This window comes from Rhinoraja longicauda, chromosome 21 (assembly GCF_053455715.1).
Source record: "Rhinoraja longicauda isolate Sanriku21f chromosome 21, sRhiLon1.1, whole genome shotgun sequence".
In the NCBI taxonomy this organism is placed as follows: Eukaryota; Metazoa; Chordata; class Chondrichthyes; order Rajiformes; family Arhynchobatidae; genus Rhinoraja; species Rhinoraja longicauda.
This window is the reverse complement of record NC_135973.1, coordinates 34,574,195-34,593,626: the sequence shown is the minus strand read 5'-3', so window position 1 is coordinate 34,593,626 and position 19,432 is coordinate 34,574,195. Positions and strand designations below refer to the sequence as shown.

The following is a 19,432-nucleotide window of genomic DNA, read 5'->3' as shown; positions in this document are numbered from 1 at the left end:
CAAAAAGTGGTGAATACTGCCCAGTCCATCACGGGTTCTGACCTCCCCACCATTGAAGGGATCTACAGGAGTCACTGCCTCAAAAAGACAGCCAGCATGATCAGAGACCCACACCTCCCAGGCCACACTGTCATTTCACAGCTGCCATCCGGAAGAAGGAATAGGAGCCTGAAAACTGTAAGGTCCAGGTTCAGGAGCAGCTTTTCCCCGACAAACCGGGCTTTTAAACGCCACAACCTCCAAGAAAGCTCTGAGGCTTTTGGTACAATGGCTTTCATCAATCAGGATATTAAGTATAGAAGTTGACACATTGTGTTACAGTTGTACAAGATGTTGGTGAGGTTGCATTTGAAGTATTGTGTTGAGTTTTGGTTATCCTACTATAGGATTCACTCATTCATAAACCAATATTTTCTTTTTAAGAAGATTATGGGGGTATGGAGAGAAGGGGGTAGTTAGGGTAGTGTCTCTTTGTCCCACCTTGTATATACTCCTGCTGCATTCAATTTATCATCCACACTTTCTGAGGTTGAGGGGTTTTTTAGGCGGATGCTCCTAATATTTCTTTTTGACAAATTCCAGTTTCTATTAATTCCATCAAGTGCAGAACGAGTGACAAATGAACAATTCAAGTCCCATAATCACATCAATGCAAATAGTTTAACATTATTGGCCTATTTCATATCTTGAATTCTGTAATTTAAATTTAAATTGAGTGGCCTAAGTATGCCTTTAAGTTTTAAGATGGAATTTGTGCAAATTTCTATCAATAAATGTTGTGAAAATAAGAAAAGATGATGACTGGAATGATACAACACTAAAAAATCCTTGTAACCTGTGGTTTATCTTAAAGGAAAACATTACATTTGCTTTCGAGAATGATATGCTACATGTATAAAGTATGGTTTAATGTCTTAAAATTTCTTTAGTTTATGGGTATATTTTTGAAATTGGATCTTGCCTCATGATTTCTGAAATGCTTGGACTAATATTCCATGCTGTGACAAAATATGTTATAGTTTTAGGTCAGATTTTTGGTTATTGGAGAGTACAGAGAGTACAGGAGCTATAGGTTTTATCTCATGTTTATTTTTTTTCTGTACTTCATTTTTTACTATTTAAAACAAATATATGAATCATTACGACAAACTTGTGTCATAGAGTCATAAAGTCATACAGCGTGGAAACCGGCCCTTCTACCCAACTTGCCCACACCGGCCAACATATCCCAGCTACGCTAGTCCCACCTGCCCACGTTTGGCCCATATCCCTCCAAAACTGTCCTATCCATGTACCTCTCTAACTGTTTCTTAAACGTCAGGATAGTCCCATCCTCAACTACCTCCTCTGGCAGCTCGTTCCATACACCCGCCACCGTTTGTGTGAAAAAGTTACCCCACAGATTCCTATTAAATCTTTTCCCCTTCACCTTAAACCTATGTCCTCTGGTCCTCGATTCACCTACTCTAAGCAAGAGACTCTGTGCATCTACCCGATCTTCTTTGAAAATTTGAGGCGTTATTTTCTTATTCTCTGCTCTCTTTAATTACTGATCCATAGGCTATATATGATTTAACATATAGCCTGGTGGTTTCAATACTTAGAACCAAGTTCATTTTTGAACAGTTCAATCCTTCAGTTTGCTTTGTAGAGTGCAAACTTTTTTCAGTAGCTGCAGGGAAAATAGAAATGATAGCATCGTAGAACAAGAAAATGAAGAGAATTAGGAACAAATCTATTTCTCTGTTATCACCTTTGAAATATGTTTGAAAATGGCAAATTCTTTCGTATTAAAAATAAGCATCATTGGTGGATATGTTCTGACCCTCAACACCTACAATAAAAATCTATAAAGACTTTTCTTTCTGAAAGCAAAATCATTGCTAATACTTGGATAGCAATGGTTCAAAAGCTTTCACTTCCACCTTTTCAGTGTAAGCAGCCACAGATAATTTAAAAAAAATGTAACTGCCTGCCATCAATACCTGTCCCAAGAACAGAAAAAATTATAAAATGGATAAAAATCAGAGTTCCTCATCAAAACCCGATTTATTTAATTGTTAGGCTTCAAAACATGGAAACTATGACATAACGGCTTTCAATTGTTTCAGAGACATGGTGTATTTTCTTTTCAAGGATAATGGAGGGAATTTATGTTTGAAGTCAGAGTATGCAAGTGAGCTTAGAAACAAACATAAATTGGTCAACCGGGCGTAAGAAGAGGGCAGAGAGGAAATGGATGGAAGTGTTACCGACGTGAGAGCCCATCGGCCATAACCTAGCAGAGGCTCACAGATTGGGAGGAGTGACGGACTGAAAACCACAATCCTACAGAAGGGCAAGGGGAAAGGCAAGTAGATTTGGACGAGGGTAATGAGATCATGGGCTAAACCAAAGTGGCAGTACGTGGTGAAAAGGAATCTCCAGGAGGAGATCATTGAGCACCAGAGGGCATTTTGTCCCACTGCCCAATAAATGATAACCTAGTCCTAATGTACTTTGCATCTGTATTGACCAAGGAGAAGGGCATGAAGGACAGTGAGATCTGTATGGGACATACTAATATGCTACGGTAGTTTGAGATCATTAAGGAGGTGGTGTCGGGGCTGTTGGAAAGCAGTAAGTTGGATAAATCCCCAGGGCCTGATGAGATCAATCCCAAGTTATTGGGAGAGGCAAGAGAGGAGATTGCAGAGGCCTTGGTGAAAAGTTGTGTATTCTCTGTAGCCAGACCCCCCAGGATGGGAGAGTAGCCGTTGCAGTTCCTTTGTTTCAGAAGGAACGTTGAGATCATCCAGGAAATTAACAGGTGGTGAGCCTTACATCAGAGGTAGGGAGGCTGCAGGGGAGGATCCTACAGTGCAGGATTACTCACACTTGGAAGGTAATAATTCAGGATTATTTGGGACAGGCAGCGTGGCTTTGTCCACAGCGGGTCGTGTTTTATGAACTTGATTGCGATATTTGGGGAGGTGACAACATTGATCAGTAAGGGCACGGTGGTGGATGTTGTGTGCATGGATTTTAATAAGACATTTGATAAAGTTCCCCATGGTAGGCTAATTTAGAGGATTAAGATGCATGACTAAGATCCACAATGACTGTAGTTTGGGTTCAGAACTGGCTTACTCATAGAAGACAGAGGGTAGTGGTGGAATGATGTAATTTAGCTGGAGGTCTGTGTCCAGTTTTCACCAAGGATTTGTGCCGGGACTCTGTTGCTTGTCATATATATAAACGATTCGGACTTATGCATAGATGGGTTGTTCTGGTAAATTTGCAAATGACATCAAAACAATATTGATGTACAGAGGAATCTTGCAGTATATATCCATTCCATAACTCCCTGGAAATGGCAACACGAGCAAGTAGAGTGGAGATAAAAGGTGGGGTAGCATGCGTAGGGTAGACAGTCAGAACCTTTTTCCCAAAGTGCCAATGTCAAAGATTAGACAGCATAGCTTTAGGTGAGAGGGACAAAAATTAACAGAGATATGCTTATTTGTTTGTGTGCCTAGAATGGACATTGTGTTCTCGGCACCCACCACTCTTTACACAGAGAGTGGTGGGTGCCTAGAACATGATGCCAGGGGTTACACAGCAGATACAACAGTAGTGTTTAAGAGGCTGTTAGATAGGCATTTGGAAATTCAGGGAATAGAGGTGTAGAGATCAGACGCAGGCAGAGGAGATTAGTTTCACTTGCCATTGTGTTCAGCACATATATTGCGGGACGAAGGGCCTGTTCCTCTGCTGTACTGTTCTTGTGCGTGCGTGTGTGTGTGTGCGCGTGTGTGCGCGCGCGTGTGTGTGTGTGTGTGCACTGCCACTGCCATTCAAACTGAGGAATAAAAGATGTAATCAATAATATTGCAAAAATTCATGATTTGGCACTCAGTGCATCAAGTTTTCAAATCAGGTGCTGACTGAATGATTGCCTAATACAGTATTTCTATCATTTTACATCCTTTGGCTAAATATGTTAACATCTCTTTTCCATTAGAGTCATAGAGTCATAGAATGATACAGTGTGGAAACAGGCCCTTCCTGCCTGTGCTTGGTCCATGTCCCTCCAAACCTGTCCTATCCATGTACCTGTCTAACTGTTTCTTAAACGATGGGATAGTCCCAGCCTCAACTACCTCCTCTGGCAGCTTGTTCCATACACCCACCACCCTTTGTGTGAAAAAGTTACCGCTCGGACTCCTATTAAATCTTTTCCCATTCACCTCGAACGTATGTCGTTAACTCCTTGATTCCCCCACTCTGGGCAAGAGACTCTGTGCATCTACCCGATCTAATCCTCTCATGATTTTGTAAACCTCTATAAGATCACCCTTCATCCTCCTGCGCTCCAAGGAATAGAAACCCAGCCTACTCAACCTCTCCCCATAGCTCACACCCTCTAGTCCTGGCAACATCCTCGTAAATCTTTTCTGAATTCTTTCAAGCTTGACAATATCTTTCCTATAATATGGTGCCCAGAACTGAACACAATATTCTAAATGCGGTCTCACCAACGTCTTATATAACTGCAACATGACCTCCCAACTTCTATACTCAATACTCTGACTGATGAAGGCCAAAGTGCCAAAAGCCCACTCGACCTTCAAGGAACCATGCACCTGGAGTGTTGGACGAAATGGGAGCACCTGGAGAAAACCCACGCAGGTGACCGGGAGAAAGTACAAACTCTGTACACACAGCACCCGTGGTCAGGATCAAACCCGAGTCTCTGGAACTGTAAAGCAGCAACTGTACCTGCACTCCTAGATCCCTCTGCTCTACAACACTCCCCAGAGGCCTACCATTTACTGTGTAGGTCCTGCCCTTGTTAAACGTCCCAAAATGCAACACCTCACACTTCTCTGTATTAAGTTCCATCAACCATTCCTCCGCCCACCTGGCCAATCGATCCAGATCCTGCTGCAATCTTTCACAACCATCTTCACTATCTGCAAAACCATTCACTTTTGTATCATCAGCGAACTTGCTAATCCTGCTCTGTATGTTCTCATCCAAATCATTGATGTAGATGACAAACAGTAATGGGCCCAGCACCGATCCCTGAGGCACACTACTATCATAGAGTCATAGATAGAGTCATAGAGTGATACTGTGTGGAAACAGGCCCCTCAGCCAAACTCGCGCACACCGGCCAACAATGTCCCAGCTACACTAGTCCCACTTGCTTGCGCTTGGTCCATATCCTTTCAAACCTGTCCTATCCATGTAAGCATGGATCCATGTATCCAATGGCCCAACATTGAATCCTGAGGCACACCACTAGTCACAGGCATCCAGTCTGAGAAATAACCTTCCACCATCACCCTCTGCTTCCTTCCATGGAGCCAATTTGCTATCCATCCAGCTATCTCTCCTTGGATCCCATGCGATCTAACCTTCCAGAGCAGCCTACCATGCAGAACCTTGTCAAATGCCTTACTGAAGTCCATGTACACAACATCTACAGCTCTGCCCTCATCAACCTTTTTGGTCACGTCTTCAAAAAAATCAATCATATTTGTGAGACACGACCTCCCACGTACAAAACCATGCTGACTATCCCTAATCAGCCCTTGCCCATGCAAATGCCTGTACATCCTATCCCTCAGAATACTCTCCAGTAACTTACCAACTACAGATGTTAAACTCAAGGCCTATAGTTCCCAGCATTTTCCCTGCAGCCCTTCTTGAAAAGAGGCACAACATCTGCCACCCTAGTCACAGGCCTCCAGTCCGAGAAACAACCTTCCACCATCACCCTCTGCTTCCGTCCATGGAGCCAATTTGCTATCCATGCAGCCAATTCACTCTTTACCCTCCTACCTTGATGTCTTTCAGCTCACAACAAAGGAGCATCAAAACCTCTCTCTTGCAACATCTGCTTGGTGATTCTCACCCATTCGCTTAGCAATTTCTCACATTTCCATTTCACCCGGTTTTTAAACCTTTACATTTTCATTAACTAGGTTTTGCATTTACTTGCTTTGCAGGTTATTTTGATATTCAGGTTCTCATTTTAACGAAAGGACTATATCCAAACATATGATCAGCCATGATCATATTGAATGGCAGTGCTGGCTCGAAGGGCCAAATGGCCTACTGCTCCTATTTTCTGTTTCTATTGCACCATCTTTTTCATTCTTGGTGGATAGTCAACCACTCTTGTCTTTGTAGCTTTCTATCGGGACTGCAAATGTCCAGAGCAGACGTTCCCTGCAGGCTGATTGCTCACCTTTATATTCAGGCATGGTGCAAAGAACAAATGCCAAATAATTAACGTTTAGGAGAACTTAAGCAACAAATTTATTTTTCTCTGGAATTCATATTTCATGACTCCGATTCCAATGCAGGGTTTCAAGCCAAATGTTGACTTTGCTTTGTCTCCACAGGTACTGCCTGACCCACTGAGTTGCTCCAGCAGTTTGATCTTTTTTCACTAATACATTTTTTGATGAGTTTGTCAGTCTCAGTTCCTGAACCATTCAACTGTGAAAGCCCTGATATGGAGGTTCTAACTGCATTTCCAAAAAACAATAGTTCAGTGCAGACTTTTCCAAACTTTTATAACAATGTAGTTCCACTCTTGCCATTTAAGAGGATCATCATTTTATTATATATTTACAAACAACAGTGGTAAACGATATTAAAAAAACTCTTCATTGTGAACAGTAACAACAATAACTACCATTCTTTCCTCTCTTGAGACTTTGTTTAAAAACTAACTGCAAAATGTGTTTTTGATAGGCAGCTTTGTGAACTGTTTTTGAAATTTATACTGCTGTTAACTGGTATTGACATTGGTCACCTGTACTAAGATGCAGTGAAAACATTGTTTTGTGTGTTATCCAGACAAGGTATACCATACATGAGTACATCAGATAGTACAAACGTGAGAAAAAATTGTGCAGAATTACAGCTACAGAGGAAGTGCAGAATAGAAAGTTCAAGGGCCGCATTGAGGTAGATTGGAAGATCAAAATTCATCCTTAGCATTTGAGAGTTCAGATAACAAAGGGGAAGAAACTTTTGGACCTTCTGCCCGATGGGAGAGGAGCGAAAAGAAAATGACCAGGCATTATTAGCCACAGCGTCAATGTAGTTGGATAGGAACAAATCTCAACCATCTCCACTACAGCACCATTAACACAGACTGGGGCGTGTACTCTACCCCACTTCCTCAAGTCATTGACCAGCTCCTTCATTTTGATGACATTGAGGAAGAGGTTTTTATGTTACTAAACTGTCCATCTTTTTCCTGTACTCTGTCTTGTCGTTGTTTGAGATCCAGCCCACTATGTTGGTGTCATCTGCAAACTGGCAATTAAGTTAGAGCAGCATTTGGAAGCAGAATCGTGAATTTATAGGGAGCACAGTAAGGGGCTGAAAACGCAGTCTTGTGGGATACTGGTGCTTAGAATTATAGTGGATGGAGGATGTTTTGTCACCTATCCTTAGTGGTCTATTGGCCAGGATGTTAAGGATCCAGTGGCAGAGATAGGTGCTATTTCCTAGGTCCATGAGTTCAGAGATGAGTTTGATTGTTTTAGTTCAGTTCAGTTTAGTTCATTGTCATGTGCACCGAGGTACAGTGAAAAGCATTTTCTTGCATGCTAACCAGTCAGCAGAAAGACAATGCATGATTACAATCAATCCAGTTACATTGTATAGATACATACAAAGCAAAGTCCAGTCAAGGATAGATCAGAGGCAGATCATAGTTCAGCACTGCTCTCTGGTTGCGGTAGGATGGTTCAGTTGCCTGATAACAGCTGGGAAGAAACTGTCCCTGAATCTGGAGGTGTGCGTTTTCACACTTCTGTACCTTTTGTCTGATGGGACAGGGGAGAAGAGGGAGTGGCCAGGGTGCGTCTCGTCCTTGATTATGCTGCTGACCTTGCCGAGGCAGCGTGAGGTGTAAATGGAGTCAATAGAAGAGAGGCTGGCTCGTGTGATGGCCTGGGCTGCGTCCACAAATCGCTGCGATTTCTTACGGGTCCTGGGTGGAGCTGTTCTTAAACCAATATGGTGTTGAAGGCAGAGCTCTGGTCAACAAACAGGAGTCTGACGTAAGTGAGCCTGTTATCCAGGTGTTCCAGGGACGAGTGCAGGGTCAGGGAGGAGGTGTCTGCAGTGGACCTGTTGTGGCAGTCATGTGAATTGCAATGGATGCAGCCTGTCCAGCAGGCTGGAGTTACTGTGCAGTTTCTTGAATGATGGATTTCAGAGTTACTGGATGAACAGAAACAGAAAAGCATTCCTTGAGATTGCTAAAATAGGAAAGATATTGGTGCACTTTTATTCATCCTATTTTCCTACAGGTTGACGTAAACCAGCCTAGGCCTGAGGTCAAAGGTTAGAATAGAATGAATCCCAGAAAACCTGACAATTTGATAGAGTACCATGTGAACTTTGCTTGAAAATGAGTGTAAAGCAACATCAGGACATCATTTTTGATTAATCATATTGATCATTAGGACAGCATATATGTATAAGAAAATAACTGCAGATGCTGGTACAAATCGAAGGTATTTATTCACAAAATGCTGGAGTAACTCAGCAGGTTAGGCAGCATCTCAGGAGGAGAGAAGGAATGGGTGACGTTTCGGGTCGAGACCCTTCTTCAGACTGATGTCAGGGGGACGGGACAAAGGAAGGATATAGGTGGAGACAGGAAGATAGAGGGAGATCTAGGAAGGGGGAGGGGAAGAGAGGGACAGAGGAACTATCTAAAGTTGGAGAAGTCAATGTTCATACCACTGGGCTGCAAGCTGCCCAGGCAAAATATGAGGTGCTGTTCCTCCAATTTCCGGTGGGACTCACTATGGCACTGGAGGAGGCCCATGGCAGAAAGGTCAGACTGGGAATGGGAGGGAGAGTTGAAGTGCTCAGCCACCGGGAGATCAGATCGGGCCGAGCGCAGGTGTTGAGCGAAGCGATCGCCGAGCCTGCGTTTGGTTTCGCCGATGTAAATAAGTTGACATCTAGAGCAGCGGATACAATAGATCAGGTTGGAGGAGGTGCAAGTGAACCTCTGCCTCACCTGGAAAGACTGATGGGGCCTTGGATCATATTTGTTTGTTAAAATAATTGTGATTATAGTTTTCTTTATTTTTGTAGTTTTTCAGTGGTGGTAAGAAATATCATTCTATCATTTATATAGTCTATCATTTCAATTAGCTGCTGTGATTTTTTTTAAATCTTCATTGTCTAATTACAATAGATTTGGCTGTTTCATATACATTTGTAAAAGAGCAATCTCATTAAATTAGCAGAGACAAACGACGAGAGGTTGTGGGGCTGTGGATCTATTAAATGCCACCGATGGGTACAGAATTAAATTCATATCCCATGTGTGAAAAGGCAGTACTTCAAAGTAACTTGTTTATTTTACTTATCGAAACATATATATGATTGATTTGTATGACTTTAAAAGAATCTTACCCTTGTTAAACTTACCGAGAAAACATATTTAACAGCATTGTTGCCATTTATCATTGACTGGAACTAAAATTTACTGATAAGGTTTTCTAGTTAATTATTTCGTGTAAATGCCAAATGAACTTAATCAAGACAGATTGTCAATTTATAAGTTGTGCAAAGTCAAACCCAGACTTTGTGGTAAAGACACAATGGATCTGCAGAGCACTTGATTACTGCAATGGGTAAAGAATGGGAAACAGCACCATGGCAATGTGCAATATGTGAAGCATCTTTCAAGGTGCATTGGATGGGTGCATTAAATCAGTTCTTTAATTTATTGTCGCGTGTACCAAGGCACAGTGAAAAACTTTTGTTGCGTGCTAACCAGTAAATGGACCGTGCCATGAGATTTATTTATTTAATTTGGTCCATGAAGCTAAGCTATAAAAACATGGTTTCCAAAGTCCAAACCATTGGCGAATTGTCTGGTCCTAATTGTCGTTGGTTACTGAGCATGTGTCCGTGCAGGTTTTTTCTGATTTACAGGCTTATTGCTTTACAGCAACATGGGAGTGAACCTCCTATGTGCCACAATCTTGACTAAACTAAACATTCAGCGTTATGATTCCTGAGCAATCTATCTATTTTGAGTTCCGTATCAATACATTAAAAAAATCAAAAACAAGGAACTGCAAATGCTGGTTTACAAAAAATGACACAGAGTGTTGGAGTTCCTCAACTTCAGGGATCAGGCAGCATCTCTGGAGAACATCGATAACTAATCTATCTATTGTGATATCATGAGAGGTAGAGTCGTAGAGGGGAGATACATTTCCTCCCGGTGGATGCAACAAGGACTACAAACCATCATGGCTGCCAGCAAAATACTACAAAACCCATAGTGGGGGCGTGGCTGTGTTCTGCAGCTGCGGCTCACCGGCAGTCTCTCCGTTTTTTTTTGGTTTTTTTTTCATTGTCGTTGTTAAGTGTACGTTTTGTTTTATTTTTAATTCTGTGAATGTAGGGGGGTGGTGGGGGGGTTGGGGGAAACCTTTTTTTCAAATCTCCTCCTCAACGGAGATGCGACCTTTACCGTGTCGTATCTCCGTTCGCGCTACGGCCTAACATCGTGGAGTCGGCGGCCTCCAGCTGGGATCGACCTCAAAGACTCCGGTCGCAGGGCCTGGACTTACCATCTCGGAGGCTTCGGCCGTGGGCCCTGCAGACCGCAACATCGGGAGCTCGCAGGTCCCTGGCTGGCGACCGGCTTTTGGGAGCTCCAGCCGTAGCAGCTTCGACCGTCCCGAAGCGCGAGGTACGATCAACCCGCCCGCAGGCCCTTCAACGCCCTGCGTGGCCCGGCCGCAGCACTTTACATCGCCCGGTGGGGGCTCAGGACTTTCATCGCCCTGCGTGGCTCGGCCGCAGCACTTTCCATCGCCCGGTGGGGGCTCAGGACTTTCATCGGCCTGCTCGGCTCGGCCCTGGGACTTTCCATCGCCCGGTGGGGGCTTCAAAAAGTTGGGAGCCTCGATCACCTCGTGGCACCACGGGAGAAGAATGAGGAGGAGATAAGACTTTGCCTTCCATCACAGTGAGGGTATGCCTAGAGCAATCACTGTGATGGCTGTTTTGTGTAAAAAATTATATCTGTGTGTCTTGTGCTTTTTAATGTCTACTGCCGGACCCTGACGTGAGAGGACGCTGGCGTTGAGTATTCGCCGCTTTTCCGTCAGGATAGTTTGTCTGTTTGTTTCTATGTTAATTGTTTTTGTAAAGCACTTTGAGCATGTGATAAGGCGCTATATAAAATAAATGGATTATTATTATTATTATTATAGTCAGCAGGGCTGCCTGCCCTGCTGACACTGATTGCTGCTGACACTGATTGCTGCTGACACTGATTGCTGCTGACTGATTGCTGCTGACACTGATTGCTGCTGACACTGATTGCTGCTGAAATTGATTGCTGCTGACTCTGATTGCTGCTGACTGATTGCTGCTGACATTGATTGCTGTTGACACTGATTGCTGCTGACACTGATTGCTGCTGACACTGATTGCTGCTGATACTGATTGCTGCTGATTGATTGCTGCTGACACTGATTGCTGCTGACACTGATTGCTGCTGACACTGATTGCTGCTGACTAATTGCTGCTGACACTGATTGCTGCTGACACTGATTGCTGCTGATACTGATTGCTGCCCAGCTGAACCAGATGAGCTGATTGCCTCAGTGAGAGAGCTAAAAGGGAAGGGAAGCAATGTATTTTAAAAGAGAGACAATGACTGGAGCAGACAGACAGGGAGAAAAGCAGTGTTTGAGTTATATTTTGTAAGAAGGCAGCAAGCTACAGTTTTGATTTAACTACCTGTTTTGGTTTTGTGTACCTGTCTGCAAACAATTAAGTTTACCTGTTTTTGGAAAAGACTAAATATATGGAATTTAAGTTTGAAAACAAGAACTTTTCTGTCTTCATTTCCGGCACCCAAACCTCCCAACCTTCAAGAGAAAAGCTCCCGACCTCTCAAGACATCACACTATGTTCTTCAGAGATGCTGCCTAACCCGCTGAGTTACTCCAGAACTTTGTGTCTTTTTAATTTAAAAATCCAGTTAGTTTTTCATTTATTGTAGTCCAACACTGAGCACCACAGCTATTAGATTATCTTGATTAACTGCTATTGTTAAGTATAGGTTTACGGTAAAGAGAGGTCAGCAGCTTTGTTCCTATTCCTATATTCTGATTTTTCCATCTGCTACTTCTTCCATTCAACTTCTCCATTTTTAATCAATGCATCCTTTAGGTTGTAAGCTCTGGAATTCAATATTCTGACCCCCAAACTCTAACCCCTATGCTTTCCACCCCACTCCTATTAAGGTGCTCCATAAAATCTACTGCTTTATCACCTGTTATCTTGCTTGACTTGATATCAAATATAAAGCAACGTGGGAGATAAAGGAACAAAGGGGGACCTGGCGCGGATATTTTGTAACTTTGTCAGCGCCCTTTATGTGGTGACTATTTGTATACCTTGGGTAGGCAAGCAAAGAAGTTCACTGTGACTTGTCACATGTGACAATAAAGTATTAATTCATTCATTCATATATCTGACACACATATTTAAACAAACTGGCCGATGAAATTAATATCATCATAGTACAGACTCTGCTGAAATCAAGACAGTACAGAAGGGTCTCGACCGGAAAAGTCACCTATTCCTTTTCTCCAGAGATGCTGCTGAGTTACTCCAGCTTTTTGTGTCTATCTTCCCTAACAGCTAACCTGGTTGGTTACATCTCAATAAGAAGAACTGTCGCCTGATCTGTATAAAAATGCAAAATCAAATGTTTACAATTTGCTGCCTGAAACTGAGTTGATCTTTTGAGGATAATTGGCATTCTCTGGTATGGTTTTAATTAACTAAATCAGGCATGCTTGCTTCATGCCTGAAATGCAGTATTTATCCAAACATTCCTGGCTATTAAATAAAGCCTAACAAGAGTTAACCCCACAGCAGATGCATGGACCTGATAATTATCACCCCTTCCTTTCCCTCAGCTCACAGTGGGTATGAAAGTGTTGAGCGGCATTTTCAAAGAGCGATGTGCAATTTGTATTGGGGAAATCCTGAGTCTCCATTGTGGAGAGGGAGGATGCTTATCAGATGTATGAGCCAGTCACGGCTTAGTTTGGTCCATTCTCACTTTTGAACCAGAGGTTTGGAGGAACAAAATGTACACACAAGGAATGGCAGATACCGGTGAATACACTAAAGTACACAAAGTGCTGGAGAAACTCAGCCAGGCCAGGCAGCATCTCTGGAGGACATAGATAGGTGATGTTTCAGGTCAAGACACTTCTGACTGATTGTAGGAGGGAGAAAACTGGAAAAGGGAAGGGTCAGAACGAAGCGTGACAGGGGAAAGGTTGACACAGACGTGGGAGATGTTCCAACATGCAAATTGATGGAACAAAGGTCAGAGATAAGAACATTACGTGTGAGACAGGTTTAAAGAGTTGCAGATTGTGAAATCAGGGGAGGAGAGTAGTGGGGGGGGGGGGGGATTGGTGGATCGAGCACAGGTGTTCAGGGAAACACTGTCAAGTCTACAGACCAAACGTAGAAGCAATTGTTTTGCTGAACACTTGCACGGTCCACTAAGCCCATTTGGATCTGCCAGTTGTTAGCCATTTTAACTCCATTTCCCATTCCCACACTGAGCTTTCTGTCCCGGACCTCATCGATCGCCAGAGTGAGGCCCCCACATGACCCCTCATTCCCCTCCCTCCCCCTGCCTCCCTCCCCTGGGCCCCAGCTGGATTCTCACCTATTTCTCCCCCTCCATCCCTCTCCATTCCCCTCCATCCCTCTCCACCCTCTCCATCCCCTCCTTCCCCCTCCATCCCCCTCCTTCCCTCTCCATCCCCTCCTTCCCTCTCCACCCCCTCCATCCCCCTCCATCCCTCTCCATCCCCTCCATCCCCCTCCTTCCCTCTCCACCCCCTCCATCCCCCTCCTTCCCTCTCCATCCCCTCCTTCCCTCTCCACCCCCTCCATCCCCCTCCTTCCCTCTCCATCCCCTCCTTCCCCCTCCTTCCCCCTCCATCCCCTCCTTCCCTCTCCATCCCCTCCTTCCCTCTCCACCCCCTCCATCCCCCTCCATCCCTCTCCATCCCCTCCTTCCCCCTCCATCCCCTCCTTCCCTCTCCATCCCCTCCTTCCCTCTCCACCCCCTCCATCCCCCTCCATCCCTCTCCATCCCCTCCTTCCCCCTTCCCCCTCCATCCCCTCCTTCCCTCTCCATCCCCTCCTTCCCTCTCCACCCCCTCCATCCCCTCCTTCCCTCTCCATCCCCCTCCTTCCCTCTCCACCCCCCTCCATCCCTCTCCATTCCCCTCCATTCCCCTCCATCCCCCTCCATCCTCCTCCACCCCCCTCCTTCCCTCTCCATCCCCCTCCTTCCCTCTCCATCCCCTCCTTCCCCCTCCATCCCCTCCTTCCCTCTCCATCCCCCTCCTTCCCTCTCCACCCCCCTCCACCCCCCTCCATCCCCCTCCTTCCCTCTCCATTCCCCTCCATTCCCCTCCATCCCCCTCCATCCTCCTCCTCCCCCCTCCTCCCCCCTCCTTCCCTCTCCATCCCTCTCCTTCTGCTACTTTCCTGCCCCTGGCTTCGCAATCGAAAGCCCTTCATACCTGTGTCACACCTATTGTTCTTATCTCTGGCCTTTTTTCCAACCCCGTCGCCTGTGTCGACCTCATACCTGCGTGCTTCATCCTGCCTCATCCCTTTCCCAGCTTTCTTCCCCCCTCCATCTACAATCAGTCTGAGGAAGGGTCTCGACCTGAATCGCCACTTATCCATGTTCTCCAGAGATGCTGCCCGACCAACTGAATTACTCCAGCACTTTGTGGCCTTTTGTCTGATTGTGGTTACAAGTTACACTCTAGTGAGTTTGGTACAAAAATATTGGCCAACATTCTCGAGCAATTCTGAGGGATTTCTAAATTATCCAAAATGATTCCTTTTGGATGATATGTCAAACTAAGGATTCATCTGCTCTATTAAATGAATATAAAATATCCCACAGCTCTATTGTCCAAGAAGTGTCCCCCCTGATGTCCAGGCCTTCAGTCAGAATCACTGTCATTATCCCTTCATTGACAAGCAGCAGACGGTGGGAGCTTATAGTGTTTAAATTGCAGCTTTGACTACAGTTTATATGTAATTCATTAGCTATCATTCGGAGAAACCAGTGGGGTGGCACAGTGGCAGGGTTGCTGCCTTACAGCACCAGAGACCCTGGTTTGATCCTGACCAAGCGTGCTGTCTGTCTGGAGTTTGTATGTTCTCCCTGTGACTGCGTGGGTTGTCTCCAGGGACCCTGGTTTACCCCCACATTCCAAAGACGTGCAGGTTTGTAGGTTAATTGACTTCTTTAAATTGTTCCGAGGGCGTAGGATAGAACTACTGTACGGTGGTTGGTGTGAACCCGGTGGGCCGAAAGGCCTATTCCCGAGCTGCATCTCTAAACTAAACAGAACTAGAATCCCAGGAGTGTGCAGAGCTGAAGAAGGTTACACAAATGAGCATGAGATTTCAGAATCCAGGTGTTGTAGGATGTGATCAATGGGTACATGAAGGATGGGTGAATGGGGCATTTTCAGTTAGGATATGCCTGCCAACCTCAGATGTGTAGAGTATAGAAAACTGGCCAGTGGATTATTCGAGTAATAAAGAATGGTTGGCAGTTCCCAAAGATCACAGGTGGGGACCAGGAGGGGAATTATTATTTTTTCCCCATCTGCTTCAAGGCAAATCTTTATTCGCTCCCCACCACACTGACAACCCCTCAAGTCACACTCAATCTCCTTTCGAATTTTGTTTCAAATCTTTGCTTTAGCTCATACTGCCTTCAAGTTAGTTTAAGTTGCTGGTGACTGAGGTTCTTAAGGTTTAGAAATGTCATTTCCTATCGCTTGGATTCTTTCTGTGTCTGATCCAAAATGAAGCAATGCCAATCCCTTAAGCTAGTTTCACACTATTTCTCACAAGTCCAATTATACTGATACACACTGCCTTAAACCATTTATATTTGAGACTCCATGTCAGTGCAATGTGTCAAGTGAATGCACATCGAATAGTGAAAGGCCTAGATAGAATAGATGTGGAGAGGATGTTTCAACTCGTGGGAGAGTCTAGGACGAGAGGTCATAGCCTCAGAATTAAAGGACGTTCCTTTAGGAAGGAGATGAGGAGGAATTTCTTTAGTCAGAGGTTGGTGAACCTATGAAATTCTTTGCCACAGAAGGCTCTGGAGGCCAAGTCAATGGATATTTTTAAAGCAGAAATAGATTCTTGATTAGTACGGGTGTCAGTGGTTATGGGGAGAAGGCAGGAGAATGGGATTAGGAGGGAGAGATAGATCAGCCATGATTGAATGGCGGAGTAGACTTGACAGGCCGAATGGCCTAATTCTGCTCCTATCACTTAAGACATGATATTGGCTATATTTGTGGTCTCATGTCATTTGTAGACTTGACTCCGGGAATCTCTGTGAATTGTTTTTAATTAGTAATTCATTCAAGCGTTTTTTTAGCAATGCTGGTAGTATCTTCAAAAGATTAGTGAGGTGATTTGAATTCCAAATTGTTAACAATTCTTTAAATATTGTTTTTACCTCCACAGTGATTTGCAGCCGACAGCAGAACCTGCGAATAAGACAAAGTCGAAGGTGGCCTCTAAGTTTTCTAGATTGAGCAGGACTCACCACAGAGAGACGAGGAATCCTGAGCCGCAGAGTGGTGACTTATGACCAGTTAACGGTCTGAAGATCTCAGCACACTGTACAGCTGCTCTTTATTTCAACCATCAAATAACCTTTCCACGCACGGTTGATTTAGAGGAAGAAGATAATGCCACAGTGTTATTTCTTGGGAAAAGATGTGGGAATATGGTGCATTTTCATGCACCTTTCATTGTTGGTAACTTTGAATTTATTATTTGCCTTAAAGAACCATCGAGATAATGTAAGACTCCTTTCACCTGCAGAGTTTGGAATATTTACAATTTGCATTGATTATTTATTTTGGTGACACAATCAGAAGATCTCTCAATGACTATTTTTGGCCATGAATTCCAAATGTGATTCCTCATCCTCCAGAACGATATCAACTTCCTAGTGTTCACTTTTACGCCTTCAAATACACTCCATATCTGTGTACAATATCTTGGAGAAAGAAAGATTTCTGTACCACTTTACAAAAAACACATCTCTTTTTACATCACATACTCAATCGATAAACATCAAACAGCAAGAGTTTCAAGTTGAATACAATTTTTTTGATGCAAAATGGCAGGTGCTTTTCTTCTCTCTTCCCGACCTTACAGGCAGTGTGAAGAGAGGTTTTGTTGATGATAAGGTACTCAATATGAACTGGAAACCCATGCTATTAAAAAACAGCATTTTGTGTAAAATAGTTTCCAAAAGTCTGAAATCCAATGTAATCCTTACTTTTGTTTCTCAGTACAATTTCCAAATTGATTCCTTAGTTTATATTTGTCACTGCAAATTTATGAAGCCAGAGGCTGAGAAACAACTGCAGCTTGAGATAGGCAAAGTGCTTAAAGCATCAGAAAGAGCCTTATCAGTTGACACAGATCCTACTGAGAGCCCGGTAGAGAAGAGAGCACATCAGTGGCATGGTTTCTACATGCAAGTAGTGAATAACCCAGGAACAATTTAATAACCTTCACACCTTAATCCTTTTTGTAAGATTTTTAGTACGGTAATCTTGACTTTACTCTTTTACAGTGCAGAATGGGGATGATAAGTAGCTGTTCTTCTGAGCTAATACTGGCATTCAGTGCTCAGGTCATAGCTACAATTGCATGAAGGCATGGGTTGGGTACCACAACTTAATACATTTGAATAAATTCTAAGATTCTAAGTCAATAACATGCGTTCAGAAATATTAGCCTTAAAATTAATATAGAAAGCAAACATACCTATTCTTAAAGCAGCTGTAAATTTGAATGCTCAAAATATCACTTTTAAAATTATACTTAAATAATAAGTATAATTGACTTTAAGAAAGCATGTTTACTTTGAATATTTTCTTTACTTTGAGACTTACACTTTTACTTCTGGGTGTATTTTTTATCCATTTAATGAAATTTCATTGGGACTCTCCCATTTATGGCATCACCAAGGCATATTTTGGACCCTGCTTAAATGCACCTTGCTGACGACTATTTCTCTGAAAGTTTACACTGTAAATAGAATAATATGATTTGCCATGCAAAGGAAAATGCTTTCCCTCTTGAATTCCTTTTCAGCTTTTATATTAAATACATTTCTGCATCTGATCGTTTTTAATCAATGTATCAACAAGATACAGCCATGATTCATCTTGAAAAACAAATCTGCCAGAATTACAAACAATGAATTGTCCATCTCAAAATATCATCAAATTACAATGATTTCACTCCTGCTTTTCTACTTTTATTCCAGCTCTCAAATTTCTCAAGTTTCTTAATCCACTATGATTAAAAGTCTCATTAATATGCAACTAAGTCTTTCTTTGTACTCTGCACCACTGCAACTAATTGCCCCACTGCAGCGGTGTGCTGCCACTAATCCATCCGACTCACACTTCAACTGCCCAAGATTTCTCCTATCAATTAGCGACATATTTATAATGTATATTGCATTCATCATCCAAGAGGTCTTGAATTTGCTCAGTCCACTGTGTGCAGTCTTGGTGAAAGAAGACTTAGGGTCAATGAGAGAGAGATGGAACAAGCTAATGGTGAACATGCTGATGTTTTCCACAAAATCTTTTGGCCATTACATTTATGGGCACTTATTCAAACTATTGACCCCCTTGTTGGCACTTGTACATTAGACAGGTTGGCTATGATATCAAACAGATTAATCTCTCCCCTGTCAATGTGCAGAATGGAACATTCAATTGATGTTGAACACTGCAGTTAACATTTTACTTGTCATTAGAAATGCATTGAGGAAAATATTTCATTCAATTGTTTATAACTTGGCCATTTATAAGTGAAACAAATGCTAAGCGGACCAACATGTGCTTCCCTAACAATAATGTGTAAAATTTCATGACTCTCCATTGAGAGTTCACCAACACTTGTGCCAGGAATCCATAAGATGTCCTTATATCCTGTGAGGAGATTTAATTTTCCCTCGGGAACACACAAAAAAGCTTCAATAAATATGCATGATTATGATTAAGTGCAAGTTGCTGATTTTTTTGTTAAACTTTTAAGTATTTCCTCTTTATGAAGTGAGCATTCTTGCAATACTGTTTGTGGATGATATGCAGTTGCATGACTTTTGAAGTTTTGCATTGAAGTTGTACAAGGCAATTCTCAGGAGTGCACCTCTATTCCCCTTCAAGCCTTTCTTCAAAAATGTAGTACTAAATAGAAGTAATTTAATGTTGGATGCATTGTGATACTTTGCCACTCAAAT

The 19,432-nt window shown here is 43.1% G+C and overlaps 1 protein-coding gene across 2 annotated transcripts in view; it reads left to right on the top strand.

Annotated features, from left to right (window-relative positions):
- Nucleotides 1–19,188, top strand: part of snx29 (sorting nexin 29) — a 556,462-nt gene extending 537,274 nt beyond the window's left edge. For both annotated transcript variants that reach the window (XM_078418306.1, XM_078418305.1), the window contains one exon: nt 16,621–19,188. In XM_078418306.1, coding sequence (XP_078274432.1) covers nt 16,621–16,747 — 127 coding nt within the window. In that variant the 3' untranslated portion in view covers nt 16,748–19,188. The remainder of the gene's footprint in view (nt 1–16,620) is intronic.
- Nucleotides 19,189–19,432: the final 244 nt, after the last annotated feature.